The 25446-nt window shown below is 42.9% G+C and overlaps 1 protein-coding gene across 1 annotated transcript; it reads right to left on the bottom strand.

Moving 5' to 3' along the window:
* Window positions 1-23332: 23332 nt before the first annotated feature.
* Window positions 23333-24999, bottom strand: NKX2-8 (NK2 homeobox 8). Its single transcript, XM_067744294.1, has 2 exons — window positions 24849-24999; window positions 23333-24175 (listed from the first exon to the last, which is right to left on the bottom strand). Exons 1-2 carry the CDS (start codon window positions 24997-24999, stop codon window positions 23619-23621), a joined length of 708 nt encoding a protein of 235 aa, XP_067600395.1. The 3' UTR covers window positions 23333-23618.
* Between the last annotated feature and the right edge of the window lie 447 nt (window positions 25000-25446).

Genomic DNA, 25446 nt, shown 5'->3' with positions numbered 1-25446 from the left:
ACCCAGACTCAATATTTCACACAGTGCTGCCTATAATTAAAAGTATTAGAAATTCCTCAAGATGATAATGCTTCTTCACATTAAAGGCCTCTTCAAAGTTATGGCTCAATAATTTTACCTTTTTTTTTTTTTACTATTACTGCTATAGTTTGTGATAGCTTATAAAAGAGAAGATCTTTTGCAGGATGACCAACTGTCCCGTTGCCCAGGACTAAGGGTTTCCCTGACATTCAGGACTTTCAGTGCTAAAAACAGGCAGGAGGAAATTTTAAAACAATAAAGTGTTGCATAATTGAGTACTGAATTTTTAAACTCTGGAGCTCTAAACTCATTTTTGTCCCCAATTATCCATGTTAGTTAGAATAAAGTAATTTAACAGTTCACCTAAAAAATGAGAATATTAGTGTCTATCTTTTATATCTTTTTTTATAAGATATAAATATATATTTTTAAGAGAAAGAGAGGTTTCAACTAGCAACCTTATACAGAAGATTCTCCTAGCCCTGACCTCTCTTGATACAATCTATACATTAAAAAGCGAAACACTGAAATTGATGATTTCCAGTGATTACTGAGAATTAGTAAAAATAACCCTAGACAAATTTGAAAAATTTTTGCAGGGTGTGTGATAAAGACCTAACTTCATTTTCTTTTACGTGGGAGATGATTTTTGCTGGGACCATATATTAGACTACTCTTTTCTCACTGCATTGAAATGACACATTTATCATATGAACTTAGATCCATGGTTAACTTTCTAATGAGTTCTTTGCCTATTCTAGCTATGCGTCATTATTATACTGTTTTTATTCAAGAAAGCAGGAGTCTTAGGATTGAAGCCAAGCAAAGATGGAATGTGGGAAGAGGTAAGAATGGCCAGAAAAAGGAAAGGGAGCCCTCAATTCCCTGCAGAGTGAACAGATAAGGACTGTGGTTTGGGTAATTATGGCTTTTGATGGCTAAAGAGGAAAACAAGCAGTATAAGGGCAGTGGGATCAGAAAGGAACCAAATATAACAGTAAACTCCATTTTAGGGAGTACGATCTAAGAGAGGTTAAAAAGGCCAACATCTCTCCTTTTTAATCTAATATAAGGATGCCAGGTTACCTAAACTTTATGGAGTCAGCTGTGTGTGGTTGTGTGTCAGCAAAGGGGTGGAGGGAGAATCAGCATTTCTCTTCTAGTCAAGAAAAGACTTGTCTTGACTTCAGTGCAGATTTCGGCCAATCTGTTTCATCTCTTAATTGATATAATACAACTTGAGACCATCATCCTTCCTGAAGAATGCTTTCTGGCCTGCCTAGGGACCTAGGATATTCCGTTACTCATGTCAGACAACAAAAGTGTAGTGCTTTAAGCCACTTTCACCGTCCTGTCAGTGTCCTGCTAAATAACATAAAACACTTGATATCGGTGAACTGTGAACATCAATCAATATAATAATTAGTCCCTGAATTCTACATTATTCCATCCTGTAACACCTAGAGAATTTTCATGTTACTTTAAGTGGTCGTGTTAGCATCAAAGTATGTGTAGAATCCTGAAATAGCTACACCATAGGGGGAAAAAAAAAAGCACCCACCTTACTAATAAGTTGTGCTCTGTGTCCTGCACATGACAGCCCCCTCCACCAGGGGTCTCTAGCTCACTGACATTACCTGAATCTAACTCTTCTTCGGGATGTACAATACTACAATACTAAACCCGTGCTGTCCAATACTATAGCCAAGAATAAATAATGAATAAATAAAATATTAACTTTAAAATTCAGCTCCTCAGTTGCACTAACGACATTTTTAGTGCTCAATGTGCACACGTGGCTAGTGATTTCCATATGGGACAATACAGATAGCTAACACTGCAGAAAGTTCTAGTGGACAGTACTGTACGTAATCCTGTACGTATAATTCATCAATGTAGAAATACAAGTTCAGGATCACACTGTTAAAAGGACAAAGAGGCCGCACCTCTCCTGACCGCCCCAGCTAAGTCTTCAGTATGGTGTTTGAATCGTCCCTTTATCCAAGTGGGGTCCTGGGTGGGATGATGAAAACATTCTTCATGATCACACTCAACTTACTCTCCCTGCACAGACAGCATATTCTATCTCTTTAATAATTCATAGATATCACTCCACTTTTTTCTCTTACGGAGAATATCAGGGCCAGCAAATTGCAAGAAACAGTTGTGGTTAAAAAAAAAAAGAAAAAAAAAAAGAAGAGTCCCCACCTCTGCCCTTAACAGCTAAACAGAGTTGCTGAACTTCTCTGGGCCTGCATACGCTCCTGCATAAAATGAGTGGGGCGACCAGATGTTCTCTAAGACCTAAGACACTCAAGTGCAGCAGGATTATAATGTGTAAAACTAATCTCTGGCCCATACAAGAGATTCCAATATGCTTAGACTGTGTGAGCAGCTTCTGCCACATGTCACAGATGAGTTTTAAAGTCACAGAATGGTGTGGCTTCAGAACCGTTTTGGTAAATAGCATTGGCTAAATGTTTAGACCATAGAAGGATAACTATTACTTTTAGTACAAATATCATTTTTCCTTTTATTTAAGATGAGATTGTGACTTTAAGATAACTGTGACCTCAAGAGATAACGCTTATTCCATTCTTTATTGTGAATGTATCACGAGTACATCGCTAGTCAGTGAGAATACAGTATTTCAAAATAATCATGTACTTTATTCCAAGGATCTCAATGACAGACTTAATCTAATGTTGTGGTCATTAAAGAAATAATCCTTCCTAGGTAGCTCCCTGAATTATTCCTCTCTGTAAGATGCCACTCTTTTAATAGATAAAGAGGTATCACTCTTTTAATAGAAACATATACATGGGCTCTATTCTTTGTTCTATACACTTTTTGAACAAGCGGTTTAAAAAATTTTTTATTTTAAAGAAAAACATGAGCTTCTTTTCAGGTTTAATGTTGCCACTTCTCTCAAACTCAAGATGAAAATATGTTCGTCCCTGGAGTTTCTCTTGCAGGTAGCATTCAGCCTTCAGTGCGTGGGCCAAACCCTCACCCGTTTGTATGTAGTTCATTGCTTATCATGTCTATAATTCATAGTGGGTTGAATATGGGGAAAATCAGTGATAAAATGGAGTTTAAGGAGAGAAAATTGTGGGCAGGAGGAAGCAGTGATTAAAATGGAAATGGTGGTCAGGAGCGTCAGTTGTTTTCTCCAGGTGCTTTGTTGCCAGAAATTAAAAAAAAAAAACTTTTCTATCAAACTCCACCTGAATTCTTTTAACTACAATGATGCAAAGAAAATACACGCTAATTATGAGCAGGAACATTATCTATTAATATGTTAATGAAGCAGGTTTGCTAATGGTGAAAGACCTGAATTTTAATAAAATTTTAAGAGCTTCTTGATTACGTGTTTGTTAGTCGATATGATCATTTAAAATTATCTCTAGGTGGCTTTACATGGAATAAAACCTACATTAGAACTGTATTCTAAACAGGCCTTAATGAAGCAGGTGAGGATACCATCTGTGACATAAACACTGTCAGCCAGAAATTCACTTCAAAAGAAATGTAAACTAGTTAACAAGAAACATGTTATCATACCTGCCAGTAACAGCTTTCAATGTAGGTACTTTATTTATGCATTTACTTGCTAATTTTTTCAAACATATTTGCTTATGAAAATAATGGTCGATTGAATTAATGGATACTGCCTTTTAATACTGGAAGGGTTATTTTTAATTAAAAAAAAACCAACAATTCTAGTGTCCTGTTTTGACAACATCCCATACATAGATGAAAACTGTTTTATCCACCCAAAACCAGACATTGAGAAATAAACGGGAAGAGTCACCCAAAATCCAAAGTCTAACCAGAATCAGTATAGAAACCTCACTGATGTGTCTTTATGAATAGGAGAAATTGCGTTACCTGTTCTCCAAGATGATTTTGGCATCAAAGTGGCGGCTAATCCCCATCTGCCTCTCCAGAATGCAGGTGAAGGTGCTTGGCATCAATCTCCACTCTGCACATTGGAAGCCTGAGGACCCTTATTAGAGGATGGGCCTGGATTACAAACCAGGGCTTCTGAAGAGGGCGCGCCCGAGGAGGCCGCGTGGAGCCCAAGATGCACAGCCCCAGTTCGATTAGCCGGGGCGGAGCCGCCGGGAGTCTGAAGGGTGTGGGCCGTGGGCCTGGTTGTATCGCTGGGGGGTTGTGGTCTGGGTGTGGGCGGGGCCTGCGTCTTCCCACTGTGTCTGAGGCAGGGATGAAGCTATCAGTGAGGGAAGGCGAAAGTTAATCCTAGAATCCTCGGAAGGGCGGCTAAGAACCGCGTCTCAAGTGCTTGAAGCGCCCTTAACGCTGCAGGGGCCAAGAATGAAGGAAAGCAAAGAGGCTAGGTGGGTGGGATGAGGGAGGGCAGAGACCCCTTACTCTTCCCTTGTCCCTCTGAGACACTTTGAAGAGAGAAGGCAGCGGAGAGGTTATTACAGGAAATCACTTCCTAAGAAGCAACCCCGTCTTAGAAACGGGAGGTGCTTCCTCCCGAGCAGAGTTCCTTCAGTAAATGTGGCGGGGATTCAACCACATTTCTTAATTTCCCAGGGTCTGTATTGTGATGGTGTCAATGGATCATGTTTCTGTGGTAGTTATTGGAAACTGATAATATTCTCCTAAGTTCTTGATAGGGTTTCTAATGAGATTTTCAAGGGTCTCTTTTAAGGTTGATAAGAAACAATTCAAGAAGGCAATTGGCCATTTCCAGGGCTTCTAATTGGGCCCTGGGTGAGTTTCTTTGAGTGCATGCTGCCCTCTAGGGGTTGAAGCACTTGGCATAGAGGAGGGTTTCAGAGTTTTAAGAGCCTTATTTGTTTGAGGGAATGAAGTGCTTTCCTAGAGTTTTGATAAAAATGATTCACCCTTTTCATCCAATTGTATTTAATCTCTAGAAATATTTTATTTCACAGAAAGTATCACCTATTCTAAAGGCTCTTCTAAATAAAGCAGTATTAGATTCAATATAGTACTTTCTCTTTTTTCAAGAGTCGGTATTTGCCATGATGTGGGGTACGTGGGGACAAAGAGAAAATGTATAGGCATTTTAAAACCATCATACTCCAATTCCTGATTATTCAGTGCAAGAGTCTCTTAGCCTTTATAGGTGGCTCCTCTCAGTAGGGCCTTCCACGTGCAGCCACATTAAACGCAGACTTCAATTTTACTGAGTCGTTAATGGCCAGAAGTCAAGACAGCAGAAACGCTATTTGAACCCAAGTTTTCTTATTCCAAAATCAGTGCATTTCTCATTTTGCCACCAGAAAAAAATATAACTGGCCATTGCTTAACTTTTAAACTATTTGTAATTTGACACTTTTCTCTTTATGCTTCTCTGATCTTGTACAATAATCATGGCTTTTGTTTTAAATGAAAGGATTTACAGATAGGTGAGTAAATACGTGACAACCATACATTTTATCATTTGGCAATACATTCATCCAAAACCTCAGTGTTGCTAACATAGCCTAGACAGAAAACCAAATATGAAAATTAGTATTGTGATATAGGCCAGGGGCCAGAGAGAAAGGCAGGTCCTAAACACTTAGGGAGTGGGCCAGAAAAACTTAAAATAACAATAGAAAACAAAACTAGAGGCACAGGGTAAATGATAAGAAAAATGGCATAAAATAGTTGAACAGTAGAATTCTGACCTCCTATAGCTGGGGTGCTTCATACATCACAGGAGGACCACTCAGAGAATCCCAGGCCTTTCCAGGTGGGATATGCACCCCCTCTCTGGGGGTTGCTCCCAACTGGACACTTCTCTCCCTTTCCCCTGCCTCACCACCCCTCCCACACTAAACACCACCACCAACAAAAAGGTCAGGGCAGGCTGTAAAACCATTCTTGCTGCTACAGATTCTGTGTTAGCGGAGGGTGAGTTTGTGGAGTGGAAAGCCACAGCACGGAGAAGGGTAATTCTCAGAGTTATAAACAGCTGCAGATGGTACTTTACACACAGTATGCCCTGTACACACACACACACACACACACACACGAATAAATAATAGCATCACATCATAAATTTGAAAAGGACTTTACCAATTGGTTTTCTAACCCAATTACCTAAAATGCACAAATCCTCATCTGAGCTTCCCTACTAATCCTCTAAGTTTTAGCAGGTCCTTTTAAATTACATTCATTTAAATCTGCCTTCATCTTGAAATCCACTAGTCCTAGCTCTGTTGGTGCTGGTGAATTTGATAGCAAATATTTACAGTCAGTTACATCTTTCCAAAATTCTGGCTCAGTATACATAATAGCAAGGAAGAACCCCACCCCACTCCCACCCTTGGTGACCACACCCTGCCCCATTCCCACTCTCTATTCCTAATATATTGTACAGAGTGCATACATACCAGCGTGGTTGCTTTTCTAATGATGGTGTTGATGTTATCAGTGATTTTCACTCTTTTTTTCATAACTTCTGAAAATGACTCCTTGAAGTGGAAGAAAACAACGCTGACAAGGCTCTAAACAAAAGAAATCAAACTGTGTACGGTCCTCTTCTTTCACAAAAGGAACTACTACAGAGGGAGGGGAAAAAAGTGTGTTGTTTAATGCTTGAAGTTGCCTTAGAAAGCAGTCTGCCATAACCTTTTCTTTTTTAAAAGGAGCTTCTTTAAGCAAACTAGGTATAAATTGATCTGCGTGTGTGTGTGTGTGTGTGTGTGTGTGTGTGTGTGTGTGTGTGTAGAGAAAGAGACAGACTCAATTGCTCACTTTCCCTGCTGTCTAACTTAATGTATCCTGCTACAATTGCAGCCAGTTCCTCTAGTCCAGACCTCAATCAAATGGACCACAGCTACTCAACACCTCCCCACCCTCCTTCTCATCTCTTTTTCCTTGGTAGGCATTTGAGTAACTTCTTTTTCTATAGAAAGGTTTCTTTAGCCTTTGGGGATTTCTTTCTCAAACGTTTTATGAGCTTAATTATCATTCTCTGGAAAACGTGGCTTAAGTTATAGGTTCAGAAAAATAGAGATGTAATATTCATCACCTCTCTCTAATGCTGAAATTAAAGAGGACTTTCACAAAGTTTACACTTTTTATTGTTTCTTAACAATAATGGGTTGCTCATGACTCACCTTCTTCTGTCAAGTATAGTCATTCCTGTCCTCATTTTAAACCAGCTTAAGATCACAGCACTCACTGTTACTGATGGATGGATTAACTTGTTTGGGCAAAAAGAACTAAGTGACCCAGAGTGAACTTACTGAGAAGAAATTTCCCAAGAAAATGCTGTACTTCCTCTTTCTTCTTCTCCTGGAGACCAGTTTGGTGCCAATTCAGGGTCAGGAATGAAGGTTTCCAATCTCCCCAAACGGTCATCTCAGCAGAAAAAGTGTTAGAAAGCCTGGGGGCACTTCTCAAACCAATGTCTCAGCTCAGACACCTCAACTGAGGAGGACCTCAATACTTAGAGCTCCTCCTTGCCCCACCCAGGCCTGGTCCTAGAGCGCTGCTGATTCGTTCATCCATATACATTTACATGGATTTCCTGAAAGACCATCATGTACCAAGCACCATACTAAGTGCTGGTACTACAGAGGTGAACACAATTTATATGGTCCCCGTCTTCATGCCAAGTGAAGAAGTAAATAGGCAGTTATAGAAGTGTGGCTAGGGCTGTGATGGGGAAGCAGAGAGTGCCACGTGAAGACGGAGCAGGTCCCCGAAGCTGACCTATATTGGAGGACAGATAGGAAAAAGCTCTCTGAGGAGGGTACGCTTGAATCAAAGTTGGAAGGGTCCTCTGATGACAGAACAAGAAGGAATAAGTGTGAAGAACAAGAAAGAAGAGCTTGATGTCTTTAAAGAACTGGATGAATTAAGTATAATTGCCTACACTGTGTGTGGCGTGAGGTGAGGTGGGAGGATTTGGTGAGTGAGTACAGGGCACTAGAAGGCAGGAGTGGTTCACAGCAAGAAATGAGACTTAATAATAGCTATATCCCATGTTAAGAAGTTCAGGCTTGATTCCACAAGTAGTGGGTAGCCACTGCAGGGTGTTAAGCAGATGAGCAAACATGATCACACATGCATCACATAAACATCACTGTGAATACAGTGTGGAGGAAAAAAAAAGTAAAGCAAGATGCAAGGAGGAGACTGCAAGAACTCAGGTGAGAGAAGATGGTGGTCCATACATTTCAGTGGCTCTGCTGCCTGGCCCCTGGACCCAGGACTGGACCAGAGTCTCCATGAATCACTATATCTCCCCTTTCACATTCCCTGATGAAGAAAAATCACTGTGAGGCAGGTTGGTTTGTTACTGTTGTGTATTAATAACATCTTTTATGATTTGTATTTTATGATGCTTTGATATCTTGGGGCCTTGTAGACAGAGGAAGGACAGTCCCTCCCAGGGTTGGCGAATTCCTGGAGATAGCAAGCAACTTGCCTATGAGCATGCCTTCCATATGCAAACTAACCAATCCGGTGCCCATACTCCAAGCCGCCTTCCCTATCTGACTTTTACACTCTAGGAGGTAATATTCCTCTGCTCTAATCACCCCACAGCCAGGTACTGGATGACTAGGGACCACCCCTATAGCCCAGAGCCCACTGAAATTATTCAAACTATGCAGCCCTATGATCAGCTGCCTACCCTACCTTGCTCATTTCTTCCCACAAAAAATAAAAGTAAAAAATAAAGGCGGGCTTCCCTGGTGGCGCAGTGGTTGAGAGTCCGCCTGCCGATGCAGGGGACATGGGTTCGTGCCCCGGTCCGGGAAGATCCCACATGCCGCAGAGTGGCTGGGCCCGTGGGCCATGGCCGCTGAGTCTGCGCATCCGGAGCCTGTGCTCCGCAACGGGAGAGGCCACAACAGTGAGAGGCCCGTGTACCGCAAAAAAAATAAATAAATAATAAATAAAGGCCTTTGCTCATGCTTTCCCCTCACTCCTTCTGCCTCCTGACTAACCCTGGTGATTCCCCATGTGACCCTGTGTGGTGTGGCATGCCCCGCCTCCTTGGAAACAGTAATTAACAAACTATATTTTCAATAGCAATTGTCTCCTGTTCTGTTGTCCTCATCAAACCTGAATAAAAACAAAATCTCAGGTACATTTTAAAACAAGTTGCACTTCACCTAGGTGAGCCCCTTGCTAAGAAAGTCTTAAGAATCTATGACTAATTTTCTTTAGACCTAAAGTGCTATACTTAGTTTTACTTAGTGTTCTTAAATGTCACCCTACTTACGTCATCTACGGTAGTTTCGTAAGTTCTGGAGGAGAGTTAACAGTCTTTTGTGAATCTTAAATACAAGTAAATATTAGATTTAGCAACCTGGAAACCATTGGAGGCCTTAATGCAAAGAGTTTCGGCAGAATGGTGCAGCAAAAGCTTATTAGATTAAGTTTACAGGAAACTGGGGGATTTCTCTCCTTTGGCCATGAAGAATTAGCGGCAATAGGAATTACCTTTCAACTGTAAACACCTATAAACTTGATAAAATAGATGAAACAATAGTTTTCAGACATTGGACAGTAGGCAGCGTAGGACTGTGTTCACTGAGAGAAGGGAAACAAATGAGATGAGCTTTAGGATTTCCTAGCTTACCGTTTAGAGCCAGTGTCAGGCCACACTGCAGGGGAGGGGAGCCCAAAGAACCTAACACTCCTACTGAACTGAAGAGAATAAAATCAAAGTTTGAGGATACCAAGATGGCTAGAATTTATAAGGCAAAGTACTGAAAAGAAGAGTGCTTCACAGAGAAAAAGCTCTGAAGATCATTAGAGGAGTCCTCTTGAGTCTTTGGCTGAGTACTGATTTGCACATAAATGAGAGAAAATTCCCCAAGGCTGGGAAGAGTAGCCAGAACAATTCCCAGAGATGACACAATGCTAGAAAGAGTTCTTGTCCTGAACCAAAATGGAGAGATCCCATAACACACTGCTTAGAGTTCTCAGAAGGATCATGCCTTAGTGATGGAACTAAATTAGTTCCCTCCACCAAAAAAAGGCTGTTCTGGACTCAACCTAACAAAGCTTAAAATCAAGCCTCAAAAGGATCAAAATGATCTACAAGTACCTTAACTGGATGGCAGGAAAAAAATCAATAATCTTTAAAGGAATATAACAAAATCCAGTAGCAAATAAAACAAATTCACAATTCTGAATCCAATTAAAAATTACCAGGACTTCAAAGAAGCAAATCAATATGACCCATAAGCAGAATAAAAAGCAATTAATAGAGATGGAACCAAAAATGACAGAGATCATGGAATTCATAAACAAGGACCTTAAAACAAGTATTACAAATCTCAAAAATATGCTCAAGGATTTCAAGAGAAGTATAAACTTGATGAGGAAAGAAGGAAGATATATATATATATATATGTTTTAAAGACCCAAATAAAACTTCTAGAGATTAAAAAATATAATAGTAGGAAAGATAAGTGAATTTGAAGACACTGCAAAAGAAACAAACCAACATGAAGCACAGAGAGAAAAAAAAAAAAGAACATTGAAAAAAAGAGAAACACAATCTTAATGAGCTGTGGGACTAATCAAAGTATCTAATATATCTGTAACTGGAGTCCCAGGAGAGGAGACTTAGCGAAGAGAAGGGGACATAAAATATAATTGAAGAAATAAGAACCAAAAAAATCCAAATTTGTTAAAAATTATAAACCCATATAACCAAAAAAGATCAAGAAACCCCCAAAAGAATAAACCTGTTTAAACCACTGTAGGCACATCATAATCAAATTGTTGAAATCCAGTGATAAGGAGAAAAATCTTTAAAGCAGCCAAGGGAGAGAGGCATTACATAAAGAGGAATAAAGACAAAGAATGACAGCAGACTTATTATCAGAAACCACATAGGCCAGAAGACAACATAACAACATCTTTAAAGTGCTGAAAGAAAAAAACCTTCAACCCAGAACCCTATATCCAGTGACAATATCTTCCAAACAAAAAGGTGATCTATAAATTCAAAGTAATCCCAACCAAAATCCTAGCAGGCTTTTAAAAAAAAATACAAGTTGATAAGGTGATTCTAAAATGTACTTGAAAATGCAAATTACCTAGAATAGCCAAAACAATTTTGAGCAAACAAAAAAAGCAAAGTTTTAGGATTCACACTACCAGACTTCATGACTTACTATAAAACTACAGTAATCAAAAGAGTGTGGTATTGATCTAATATAGATATAAATCAACTGATGTTTAACAAAGGTATCAAAGTAATTCAGAAGGAAAGGATAGTTTTTAACAATGGTGCTGGGACCATTCATCTATGGTAACAGTTGGGAATACAGAGTATAAGGAAACACTTATACTGATAAAGCAACTAAACATCTAGATGAAAAAAAATCAACCTCAACTCTTACCTCTCAACAAAAATTAACTTTAAATGAATCACAGACTTACACTTAAGAGCTAAAAGTATGAAGCTTCTAGAAGAAAAGCTTCTAGAAAAAAAACTTCATGACCTTGGGTTAATAAAGATTTCTTAGAGCAAATAAGCTTGAATCAAAAAAAAGAATCAATAGATTGGACTTCATCAAGTCTAAACTTTCATTCTTCAAAAAATATCATTAAAAAATAAAAGTGCAAGTCACTGACCAAAAGAAAACATTTGCAAAACCCATATCTGATAGAATACAGACTTCTGTCCAGAATACATAAAGAACTCTTATAACACAACAAGAATACAAACAACCTGGTTTATTTTTTTAAGTGGGCAAAGGATCTGAAGAGGCACTTCACCAAAGAAGATATTTATGATGGCAAATAAGCACATGAAAAGATGTTCAACACCACGAGTCATTAAGTGAATGCAAATAAAAGCATCATGAGATACCTCCACAGCACACTAGAATGACTAAAATGTAAAAAGACTGACAAACCCGGTGCTGTTGAACATGTGGAGCAATTAGAACCCTCATTCTATTTGTTACTGAGAATGCAAAGTGCTACAGCCCGTTTGGAAAATAGTTTGGCAGTTTCTTTTATGGTTCAATATATACTTTTATATGACTCAACAACTGAATTTGTAAGTATTTTCCCAAGGGAAATGAAGACTTGTAAATGTAAAATCAAAGACTTGTTCCTGAACAACAAGGTCCTACTGTGTAGCACAGGGAACTATATTCAATATCCTGTGATAAACCATAACGGAAAAGAATATGAAAGAGAATACATATATGTATAACTGAATCACTTCGCTGTACAGCAGAAATTAACATAACATTGTAAATCAACTATACTTCAATAAAATATATTTTTAAAAAGCCATTTTTTAAATAAATAGAGCCTTAAAAGGACTTGTTCATGAATGGTCATAACAGTTTTATTTGTAATAGTAAAAAATTGGTGGCGAATCGTGTGCCCATCAACTGGTAAATTGGTAAACAAATAGTGTGATATATCAATATAGTGGAATAATACTCAGCAATTAAAAGAAAAAAAATACATAGATCAATCACAAAGTATTATGCTAATTGAATGAAGTCTTAAAAAAAGGCTGCATACTTTAGGATTACGTTTATATAAAATTATAGAAAAGCAAAATAATCGTTACAGAAAGCTGATCAGTGGTTCCCAGAGGCTGGAGGTGAGGGTGGGGAACTGACTACAAAGAGGCAGTGAGAACACTTTTGGAGCGATGGAAATGTTCTCTATCTTAATTGTGGTGGTTGTTACATGATTGCTTACATCTGTCAAAACTTGATGTCAAATAGATAAATGTTATTGTATGCAAATTCTATCTCAATGATGATTATAACAAGAGAGAATGGAAGGAGAGAAACTGAAGATTGTGAGTCTAGGCAAGTATCCTAAGAGTTTTGCTAAAACGGATAATAGTTGGCAAGGGAAGGAGGGTCAAGAGAAAATAATTTCATTGTTAACGTCGAGGAGATACCAGCATGTTTGTATGCTGATGGGAATGATGCAGGAGAGAGAAAAAAATTGATAATGTAGAAGCAAGAGAGCAAAATCACTGGCGTGATATTCTTGAGAAGATCAAAGCAGGGGCCGCTCATCTATGGTAACAGTAGGGAAGACAAAGCGTAAGAGAGCACTTGCTTTCAAGGCAATGATGTGGTGGCAGACGTCTGTGGATGATCTCTCTTCAGGTTACTTCAGTTTTCACAGTGAAGCAGGAACCTGAGCGTAAGGACGAGGGAGGAGGTGGGAAGTTGAAGAGAAACAAAATGGTATGAAACAGTCAAGGAGGATAATGGGAGGATGAATGGTCTAGAGACATCTAGCATGATGGCCTGGCAGCATTAAGGGCTCATTTGAGGTTAATGGTCATAAATTTAAAGTCAGACCAGTCAATGTGGTTGTGTGTTTTTCTACAGCCATGCTACGCTGCCTGGGTACAGGTGCAGACCAGAAGGAGAGTTAGATTTAACAAGAGTTATAGTTTTGCCTTGTGTACAATGAAATGGGAGAAGGTCAAGGGGTTGAGGGTATGTTCAAAGGAATGATTATAATGATTGTTCATGGTAGGGTAAGGAGGGAAGGGAGGACATCAAGGAACTGGGCGATAGGGAAGGGTGGTAGGACCAATGGCTTGGAATAAAAAGCCTTAAAGATGTGCATACCACTTCGGTAAGTGATCCGTACCAGGAATTTACTCTTGAGAAATACTGAGGGAGATGCACAATGCCTGAAAGAATGTTCCTTTCAGTATTTTACATAACAGTAAAAATTATACTATGTATAATACAATTATATAAATATTGAGAATTGGTTAAATAAATTATGGTCCTAAGTTAAAAACAGGTTTTGTGTGATGGTGTGTTTACCTGTCAGGTAATATGTGAGGCTATGCTGTGGATTTATCTGGAAGTTGGACTGAGAAAGTTATAATCTGACACTTCAAATAACTGTTGTTTGTCCTTCCATTATTCTGATATCCAAATAAGTGGACTTCCTGGAATAATCAGTAATAAGGTAAATGAAAATGCAATTGGTCCTTGCAGAGGTTTTTTATCACCTACAGATGAGTCACAGCAGAAGAGTCTCCATAGGAATAACCTCACACTAAGCAGCTAAACACTGTGCCCTGATGATCACTGCTTATGGCGTCTTCAGATGCCCTCCTACCTTCCTGTAAATTTGGATGTTGACCATTCTCCCAAATGTCACCAAGAGCATGTGGCACGGGTACTGTTCAAAGTAATGGGAACAGGCATAGTTCTTACTCTTCTGAAGACTATGGTATAAAATATACTTTATGGTATCAAATATCACATTGTGATATTTCTTCTGAAAGTTTAAAGGAATAATTAACATTGTAAGCATGTATAATATGTGGTCATAAATTAAACATTTAAGAAGGACACAAATGTAGTAGATTGTATTATTATTCAAAATATCCACCTTCCTTCCTGCCCAGTTGGTATTAAGCTTGATCATGTGACTTTGCTTTAGCCAATTAAATGCAAGAAGTGATATAGATCTTTTTCAATCAGAAGTTTTAACAGCCATGGTGTGTTCTCTTTCTCCTCTGAAATGTCCTATATAGGGGATTGTTCCTTCTGCCTAGGACTCAGGATGAAAATGAAATGGTGCAGGCTGCAGGGACATGGCACATAAATAAGAAACAAACCTTTGTAGCTTAGACACTGAGATGTTGGGCTTGTGTGTTTTGTAAACAAAACTTAGTCCTAGCTGACTGCTATGATTAACTAAAACAAAGTGAACATAACATTGGATGCATGTCTGTAGAATGGAGTAGGGACTACGTTTATGCACTGCCAACTAGCAGGTGTTATTCATGCATTTAACACTCATATTAATCAAGTGTGGTAGGTGGTATTAGCTCTAGATGATGGTCTAAGGGACTGAGGTGAAAAATAATTTTACACAATCAATGTGACAACCAACATTCAGTTCTCTCTTTCCACATCAAGGATTGCTCAATTCTCAAGTCCATGTTCTTTCCACTCTATCCTACTGCACTCAGAATGAAGGAGTCCTGAGTTTGTTGCAGCTGTACATAGGATGGACTCAGGTGACTTATGTTCCAATCAGTTAGGGAAAGCTTTACAGACAAGGAAGGAGTTCTGCAACTGTAACCATGTGCAGAAAGAAAAAGAGGTAGTGACTTATAGACTAGGGCATTTCTGAGCAAAACATTAGTCTAAAAAAAGTTCTAAGGCAGGAGGACGACGGCTGGATGATGAAGCACAGTGGACTTCCCTGAGACAATAAGAGGGCTCAAAGCCTTAGTGTGCAAAGAGACGTGGGAAGCGAGGAGGTCTTGCTGAAGACCTCCTAGAAAGAGGATGAAGGAAAGTCTTCAATAAGTCATGAGGTTATGGGAAAGAAGAGCCTTGTTAAAGCAGCCATAGATACCTATGTTCATAGGGGTAAGGGTCAATTTAAAGAGAACTAATTTGGACTTTTGGTAGATATTTTGGCTTTTGTCTTCTTTATATGCAATGATGTGCTGTTACCACATCTGTGCAGAATTGGGCCCCAGAGTCCCCATGGAGTCCTTTAGTTGTTAAGAAGTTAGAGTTCTCACCATCCTGGGAATCCCTACACCTAGATGGCTAAGATTAGACAAGTTTCGCAGCCTCCCTCTGTTGTCTGAAAATTAGCTGGCTGAGGCATCATATAGTGGCAATGGAGGAAGAAAGTTCATGTTAAACTGCAAAAGTGCCTTTTCAGAGGGATTGGAGGCAACTAAAAATTCTAAAATCAATTGATAATTCCTCTACCTTCTAAGGCTTCACAGACATGGGTTTTGGGTAGTGGAGTTTTCGGAAGTCCACGATTTACCAGAAGCTGGTGAATTACATCTCCCCTGGAAACCGTATTGCCCTGTTTGAACTCATATCAAGTAAGAAACAGCCAGCTCCTCCTGTCTATGTCCTTTTGAATCACTTCACAGTCTGGTTTTTACCTTGTTAAAGGCAGAAATGGTATGATTCCCAGTGCATGACTCTTGGTGCAGGAGACAATCTGAGGCTGCAAAGAAGAGGAAACTAAAGGATAGAGGAAGATTGTTCTTTCCAAGCCAATATGATCTGGGTTCTCTTTGTGGTTGTAATTTACAGTGATACAAATGAGATGTATCCCTGCACTTTCAATAGCTCACCTCAATCTCCTATTCATCGCATCACTACTATAATCATGAGAAACCAAATGTCATATGAAAATAAGTATCCTTAAGACCATAGCTTATTTATACATTCCTGTATTTTCCAAATTATTTTACAAAGAAAATATTTTTAGATTGAGAATAACGAACTATCCATCCTACCTGGGTCTGACAAGTAAGACTATAAATTAGAGGTTCTCTTTCTCATTAAAAGAACTGAACATTTCCAAAATCTGCTTCCATCCCACTTATATGTGTATTATATGCATGTATAGAATATTTACATATTTAAAGTTAAAGGGACTGTTGTGGAATCAGGTCGCTCAACTGTTAAGCATACCTGAAGAAATCTGAGCACATGTTCACTTTCCTCTCAATCAGTGACAAGTTAGGTGAAGAAGATTCTTGTAACGTTTTCTGGAAAACAAAATCCTGGGAGCTCCATTTCATTCTATTGGTTGCCTCTGCTCCCACACACCCCCAAACTGATAAAATGATTAACCTTATCTAAGATAATATTTCATCCCCAAATATGGAAAATAAGAAAATCCTACTCTATCTCTACGTTTTGACTTGAGTTAAATACAAAACGTTCCCTACAGTGAATTAGGAGCGCCGTTGAACACTTGGCCAGATGGATGACTGAATCCATCAGTGTGATTAGGCAGGAAAAACAGTTTCTCAGAAAAGCAGTCACTTTCTCAGAAAAGCAGAAACTAAACCAGGTTTCTTTTGTCTTTTCCTGGTGTTTTGTGTCTCTTGCTCTGAATTTCAGTTTTGTGGTTAAAAAAACCAATGTTTCCTGTCATTTCACTGATACTTGTTTGACTGTCAGACCCTGATACGTTACAATGACTCAGGGTTGCCTCTGGTTGAAATTTACCCCCCCAAGAGGTAATTTAAACCTAAACAGATAACTTCTTTAGGAGGAAGCACTGCTTGAAACACTAGCCTTGAACAAAGCTGGAGAAGAAGGGTATAACAGACATCTCAGGTGAGAGATTCAAGGGCCCTTTGAATGGATTGTTGGGCACTTTAGTCTCTGGTTTAATTTGCAAGCAGCTTCCACTCCTCTTCCTAGTGCATTCTGCCAAGTGTCCTGTCCAGCCCCTAGGAAAGGAGAAGGAGGGGGTAGATGGTACTGCAAGAAGAGAAGAGAGACAGTCCAATTCAGAGCTTGTAGCTGGGGAAATGCATTTGCAAACCTGCTGACTCATAAAGGACCACCCAGTCAGAATGCAAGGGGACATGAAGCATGACCAAGGTCCCCTTGACATGTTCTTTCCATAACACCCTACTCACAGAAACTATACTGAAACTATGGCAGCTTTTGAAATTACATGACCAAAATAAAGACCTAGGGATTTTAATTGGTCCATAGGGCAGGGTATTGAAGAGAATATGATCTTCTGCCTCTAAATCTGATGTTACTTTTCTGGATAAACAACAGGAACTCTCTGCTGGACATACTCGGGAAAACTAAGAACCCCTATGCTTAAAATTTGGGGGAGGATGTGTGACTGTTTAATAGCCTAACTGATTCTTCCTGGTTAAAACACCGCTCTGTGGATCAGCATTGAAGGGAATACTGTTCACATCTTCAGTGAGCTTAGAGACTGAGTAACACGAATGGTGGGAATACAGGAGAAAGGGGAATGTCACATACCTTTGGTTATTAGTCTGGGCACGGGCATTGGAGGGGAGTTAGGGGCAGAATTGGACTTCTGAAAATAAATCCACTCCCAGAAATGATGATGAGTGACCTGGAGGGATACAATTTCTCATGCAAATTTTGAATACTAAGTGATACAATCATATCCATAGAAATGATCATGCCCTGTGGTAAGGACAGTACTTCCTTAGCCTTCCAAAAGCTCTTCTGACTGTCTGTTATTCATTGAACAGATAACCTGCCTAGACTGGTTAACTGAAACTCCCAGAACAGGTAAACACGGTTAACAAACAATTTAACCATGCCGAGTCCATAGTTATCCTGCCTGGGCATTCTATTCCTAAGTCTAAAATGTTTTAAAGGTAGTGAAGTGCATGTGGGTTGAAGAGGCAACAATTAATTGTGTTAATGCAAGAGAATAATAAACAACTAAACACCATTGTTAGAAGGGAAGGTATAGGTTAAGCTGAGCTCAAGTAACTTCCAACCCATCAGTAGCACATTATCTAAGATTCTAAAGTGCTAAATTGGTCAGATAAGAGATGTGTTAAGATGTAAGATCCTCTGAACAATGAGGAAAGAAAATTGAAGTGAAAATTGCTATCTCCAACCACAAGAGACTTAAGTGAGATGAAGTAAAAATGTTTACAAGAGAAGAGAGAGAAAATATGAAGAGGATGATATTTAATAATAAAGATAACACTAGAGACATAGGAAGGAAAAAGATGACTGGGGAAAGGGCTAGGGAAGCCAAAGTCATAAAGTTCCCCAGGGATCTGGGCTTTTCCCCAGGGATCTGGGCCTGGGGGTTGGGAAAGCTTAGAGGAGCTTATCAGAGTCAGCAGCAACCAAACGCTCAGTGGACAATTGGTGTCAACGAAGTGGCAGCAGATGCTTTTCTGGAAGAAGAATGGTGGAATGATAGTCACAGGAAAATATTGTGACCTGCAGAAGTGTGTTTCATTGAGAGCTGAACAAGAATGCACACAAACAGACATAGGGGAAACACAGAGGCTGTGTCCAAAAGCTGGAGGTATGGTAGGTAGATGGAGAAGGAGGGAGGGAGGAGAGAAGGGTAGAGACAGACCGAGAGACACAAAGATGCTAAAAACATGTCTCTCTGCCAACAAACACATGAAAAGATGCTCAACATCACTAATCATTAGAGAAATGCAAATCAAAACTACAACGAGATATCATCTCACACCAGTCAGAATGGCCATCATCAAAAAATCTAGAAACAATAAATGCTGGAGAGGGTGTGGAGAAAAGGGAACACTCTTGCACTGCTGGTGGGAATGTAAATTGATACAGCCACTATGGAGAACACTATGGAGGTTCCTTAAAAAACTAAGAAGAGAACTACCGTATGACCCAACAATCCCACTACTGGGCATATACCCTGAGAAAACCATAACTCAAAAAGAGTCATGTACCACAATGTTCATTGCAGCACTATTTACAATAGCCAGGACATGAAAGCAACCTAAAGCAACCTGTCCATCAACAGGTGAATGGATAAAGATGTGGCACATATATACAATGGAATATTAGCCATAAAAAGGAACGAAATTGAGTTATTTGTAATGAGGTGGATGGACCTAGACTCTGCCATACAGAGTGAAGTAAGTCAGAAAAAGAAAAACAAATACCGTATGCTAACACACATATATGGAATCTACAAAAACAATACTGATGAACCTAGTGGCAGGGCAGGAATAAAGACATAGACGTAGACAATGGACTTGAGGACACAGCGGGGGAAGGGGAAGCTGGGACAAAGTGAGAGAGTACCATTGACATATATACATTACCAAATGTAAAATGGATGGCTAGTGGGAAGCTGCTGCATAGCACAAGGAGATCAGCTCGATGCTTTGTGACAGAGGGGTGGGATAGGGAGGGAGGCTCAAGAGGGAGGAGATATGGGGATATATGCATACATATAGCTGATTCACTTTGTTTGTTGTACAGCAGAAACTAACACAACATTGTAAAGCAATTATACTCCAGTAAAGATATATATAAAAAAAAGAAAGCTGGAGTATCTATCTATACCACTATGAACATAAAGTTAGGAAGGATTCCTAGAAATAAAGGGAAATATTTCATAAGAATAAAGGGTCAATTTATCCAGAAGATATTCTTTTAAGATGTTTTTTTGATGTGGACCATTTTTAAAGTTTTTATTGAATTTGTTACAATATTGCTTCTGTTTTCTGTTTTGGTTTTTTGGCCCCAAGGCATGTGGGATCTTAGCTCCCCGACCAGGGATTGAACCTGCACCCCCTGCATTGGAAGGTAAAGTTTTAACCACTGGATCGCCAGGGACGTCCCCAGAAGATATTTTTAAAAATCTAAATTTATATAATCCTTTAATAACACTGCTCAAAAACAAAACAACAAACATGTCTCTTACAGAAGTGTCTATAAGGTAACCAAGACTGTCAACTGGGAGAAATAAAACAAAAAATGGGAAATAATTCCCACCATGTGGTTAAAGGCATGAGATCTAGAGCTAGACTGCTTGGGTTCAGATCTCCTCTGTCACTTACTAGCTGTGTGATCCTGGACAAGCTACTTATAACCTCTCTGGCCTTCAGTTTCCTCATCTGTAAAGTGGTAACAGTAGTACCATCTTATGGGGTTGTTGTGAAGATCGAATGAGTTAATATAATTAAAAAATTTAGAATATTGCCTCATACACAGGAACATCAATAATGTTAGCAACTACTGTGATATCCCGTTTCTGTGAGTGGCCTTAAGCCATGTACGGTACTTTTAGCATGCTTTCCCATCCTTCCAGACCATCCACAAGACAAGTTTATGATGGCTGGGTAGTACATGCTGTCGCCACATCAAGATTCCAATTGCCCGCTTTAATGGCAGTTTACAGGGTGGCTTAAATGTGGGCAGCCGAGGACAACGATAACATTCTGTGAGGTTTACAACTGCTTTGCACAAGTCACTCCTACACATTGAGCCTCAGTTTCTTATCTGCAAAATGGGTGTGTTATATATGCCATGCATAAGGTTTCTGCGAGATCAGCTGTGAAAGTGCCTAGGACAATGCCTGGAACACAGTATGTTTCAATAAAAGTTTGCCGAGTGTGAATCTGCCTTGTGATATTGGTGATGGGTGACAGGTATGAAATAGTCTCATCTGGGGAGGGAGATTCTCACAGTTCTCACAGCTGCTGGGAGAGGCCTTGGGTTTAGCTGCTCTCATCAGAGCCCTGGAGGAACTGATCTTTTACATCAGAAAGGAAATTGACATTTATTATTTCCAGCTTATCACAGGTGTGAACAGAAGATAAAGGACAGCCTGAGTCTCAAAAACGGGTGGGTGGTGATGGCAGTACATTAATAACTCTCCCCTATGGCTTTTCCTCTCTAAAGGAAGGGGCTTAAAGGAAAAGGAGCAGAAGGAAGTGGGTAACAGTGTAGACATGAGGGATCCTGATGCTAATGCCATAAGAAATGTCTGCCCTTCTCCTGCCCAGGACACAGGCTGGATTGCCATGGCTGTGACCACCTCTCTGGAAAGCAAAAAAATGGTCTTTCATATTGGTTAGACCTCTGGGTGAATCTGGTTGAGGACATGCTCTCCCAAAGAGCCTCCTGGGAAGAGTCTCTCCATAGTCCAGATCCCTTAGTCCTATGGGCCTCATGTTTAATAGACTCTCCCTGCTTTGCATACCCCAAGTCCTACTTTCTCTGGAGCTCCGGGAAAGAAAAGGCCAGAAACTGAACAGGTGGTGATTTTGCACTTTCTCTCCAATAATATTCAGGTCTTTGTCACCACCAATAGCAGAAAACGAGCTACAAATCTTTACCTTCATTCTTGGAGAAACACCCCTTCAGGAGGGAGAGCAAGGAAGAGGCAAGCACCCAGCCAGCTAACGGCAGGGACACATGCTGAGCCTGGCCTTCTTCAGAAATCTTTCCCTCCTTTTCTTTCCCATCTGTTCTGCCAGGGCTAACTGGGAAGTCCCCAGGGCAGTTTCCAATATATGTCTTACAACCTCCAGGCTCCCACACCAGCAATCATTTATTAGAAAGAGGTTTTATGATACAAATTTGATAATCTCCCAGGCACACTGGCACTGTTCTAATTGAAGTTGTAAGCCCATGAAATTCAAGCCCTTTGTCTTCCTGAAGGCCACAAGGTTTAAAAAGATACTATTGTCCACCCTAACACCCACTACATTGTCACCAGGGACTGATTAAACAGAGTCCTGAATCGGAACAGTGCGGATTTTGTCTAGGTCCTTTTCAGGCCTGACAATGCCCTTTTCAGTTCCCAAGACAAAAGGAGGTTTAAGGATCGAGATTCTTCTAAGATAACCGCATCCATATGGAAGGCAAGGTGGCCAGCAGCTGAGAGCCAAACACCCCTCTCCCTTCCCCCTCTGCCCTCCTTTCTCTCTCCACCCCCCCAAAATCCCAGGTGATAACACTGCCTCAGCTACCCACCCCCTACCTCCTCCTCCATTTCCTCCTGGGACCAGAAAGCTAAAGCCCAAAAAAAGACCCAATGCCTACTCCTCATAGACCTCATCGAGCCCTTACTCTCTCCCCTGGATCTGATACCCAAGACTGCTCTTTTCACTCGACTCTCCCTTCAGTGGCTGGCAGAGAGGAAGGTCCTCACTTCTCTGAGAGAGTGACCACTGCACTGCATGGGAGGCCCTGCGGCTACTGATACCGAGGGGATACCCAAGCGAAGAGCAGTTACAAGCCCGAAGAGTAGAACACTAGGTCCCCCACCCGGGTGTACACTGGGACCCTGGGTGAAATGAGCCCGACCAGCGGATCTCACACCTATGTCAGGCCCCCAGGGCTGTCCTCCCTCCGCTGGCAGCCCCTGAACTGGGTCATTCCCCGCCACCTTTTAATTTCTTCACCGCGTCATCCACTCCCCATCCCACCCTGGCCGGGTGTTACACCAAGAAGAGGCAGAAAATCACAGCTGCCAGCCAAGTGAGGCACGCGCAGGCTCAGCTGGGGGTTACAAGATGCCCGCATACTCCTCGGATCCCTGAGACCTCACTGCCACACTCCGGAAACGAGTGGCTAGCAGTCAGGCCTGGGCTGCTCCCCGGCGCCGCACGCTCAGCCCGGGCCCCGCTGGCACTTCTCCGGACAATCCTAAGGGAGAAGCTCATTACGCCCTCTCGTCGTTATGCCCTGTCGTGGCCGACTCGGTTGACCTTTGGTGTTAGAAGCTCCAGCAGCTCCGGGAGCCCAGAGGGGCCTCCGTCTCGCTTCGGGGGCACAGCCACCTCCCGCTAATAGGTACCCCAGGGGTGCCTCTGCTTTCCCTTCCCCCCTTCCCCCCGTATCTTCCTAAAGCCGTGTGGGGACTGCCATCTGCCCTTCGGCCCAGCTCGGGGTGGGCCTTAACTTGGCCGGTCAAGGAGTGGGCCGGCGCCCCGAACTCTGGTCGGGAGAGCACAGCTCCCACCTTCGTTCCCGGCAGGCACACAGGGGGACCCAACCCTACACATTTTATTCTCGCACCACAAAGAGGAAAAATACTCTATTTCTTTTAAAATACGTCGCTCCCCATACAAATAGCTATTTTAAAATGTACAAATAAGGTTCAAGCAATAAAATCTAGCTCTGGGTCTGGCGGTCGAGGGAAGAGGAGAGGGGGTATCTTGGCGAGAGTTCCGGGTGCGCTGTTTGATGAGGGCGGGGCAGGGGACCCCCGCGTCGAAGGAGGAGGGGCCCAGGACGCGCTCCAGGTCTCCGGCTCTATCCCTGCTCCGGCCGCAGAGCGCACCCCAAGTCCGGCGTAGCCCCAGGTGCCCGCGCCCCGCGGCTGCCTCACCAGTTCCAGGAGACCAGGGCGGGGGGCGCTAAGTGCTGGTAGGCGGGGAAGAGGCCGAACGCCGAGCCGGGACCGAAGGCCGTGTAGCCTGGCAGAGGGCAGGCGGCTGCCGGGGTCGCGCCGCTCTTGTCCCGGGCGGCGGCCGTGCCCACCTCGCCACTGCCGCCGCACGGTTGCCCGTCGCGCACCAGCACGGGCACCACCACGCGGCGCAGCAGGCCGGGCGCGGCGCGAACCTCGGCTGCCGCTGCCAAGTCGGGCGCCTCCGCGGCTCCCGGCGCGCGCGCGCGCTTCAGCTTGTAGCGATGGTTCTGGAACCAGATTTTGACCTGCGTGGGCGTGAGGCGCAGCAGGCGCGCCAGCTGCTCGCGCTCTGGCGCTGACAGGTAGCGCTGCTGCCGGAAGCGCCGCTCCAACTCCAGCGTCTGCGCCTTGGAGAACAGCACCCGCCGCTTCTTCCTCTTCTCGGCGTCCGAGCCCGGAGACGCAGGCCGAGCGGACGGCCGCTGCGACGAGTCCCGCGGGCTGGCCTCTGGGCTGCTCTCGTCCGAGGCTAGGGACGCAAAGGAGACACGGCCTGGTGAGACGCCGGCCCCTCTGCGGGCCGGCCGCCTCTCGCGTGCGGGCGCCGACCCACTCGCCCGCGGCTTTTGGGATGAGGCCGTTTCCTTCCCTGGGCCCATATCTGAACACCCACCTCTCCGAATACGATAACCTTTTACACCACAACCTGGGATCGCGCCCCCAAAGAAACCCACCCCGCGTTAAAACAAGTCGGCCCTGGTCGCTGCGCTGGCAGACGAATTCACTGCAAGCTGCCTCACCAAAACGGGCCACTTCCAGGTCGACTGCACTGCGGTTTGCCGAGGTTTACAAAGCCCTGAATCCAGGCTCGCCAGTACTGCCCATCCCAAACCGAGGCCGGGAGAACGTGGCCACTGTTTCAGGCACTTAAGGGCGGTGTCTTAAATATTTAAATATTCTGACCCCTAGAAACAGAAACCCAAATCCCGGGCGTTAGTGTCAGGCGCAGGGATCTTATCTCAAGATGTGCCAACTGGCATAGGGGTTTGAAGAGGACAGAGCCTCTGGGACCGACCGACACTGAGGAAACCCAGACCCTGGGCTGGGGTTTCCGCTTCCCAGCCCTGCGAGGGCCGGGGGCTTGGCTCTGCGCTCCCCACTTCCCTCGCCTCCACCCCTGCCGCCGTCCACCGCTCACTCACAGGGGTAGTGGCCGCGCTCCGATTCCAGCCAGGTGGCGTAGGGGCCGGGGGCGCGTAGCTCGGGCTCCCGCCTCCGTAGGTGCTGCGCGTCCTGCTCCGGTAAGTCCAGGAGACTGCGCACGGTGAAGCCGAGGCGTCCAGAGGTAGCCATGGCCGAGGAGGGGAAGGAGGCGGGGGCAGGGCAGGCTGGGAACCGAGGGGCGGCCGGGGACGCCGCTCCTATGGGTGGGCGTGAGAGGCGCACGCCATGCACTGGCTGCCGAGATATTAGGGCATCTACCGTGGAATCCCTGTTTATATAAACAGCTCTTCCCACCCGGGCGAGGTCCGGGACTCCCGAGTGTCAAGTACCTGAATGCGTGCGGGACCAAAGCCCCGGCGAGCCCGGAAGGTGCCACCTCCGCCCCCCGCCCCGCCCCGTCCCCCGCCCCTCGGGCGCCCCGTTACCTCCCAGAGGCGGCAGGAAGCAGCCCTCCGCATTAGCGATTCTGTCTGATTAGCCCAAAGTGGGGACAGATAATGGGGATTGTTGCCAAAGAATAACATCTTGGGTGGCGAGCAGTGGCCACCGACCGCCGGTCCCAGCTTCCTCCTCCTC

Source organism: Pseudorca crassidens, chromosome 1 (assembly GCF_039906515.1).
Source record: "Pseudorca crassidens isolate mPseCra1 chromosome 1, mPseCra1.hap1, whole genome shotgun sequence".
Classification (NCBI taxonomy): domain Eukaryota; kingdom Metazoa; phylum Chordata; class Mammalia; order Artiodactyla; family Delphinidae; genus Pseudorca; species Pseudorca crassidens.
Note: the sequence above shows the minus strand (reverse complement) of the source record. Positions and strands in the feature narration are given on the sequence as shown.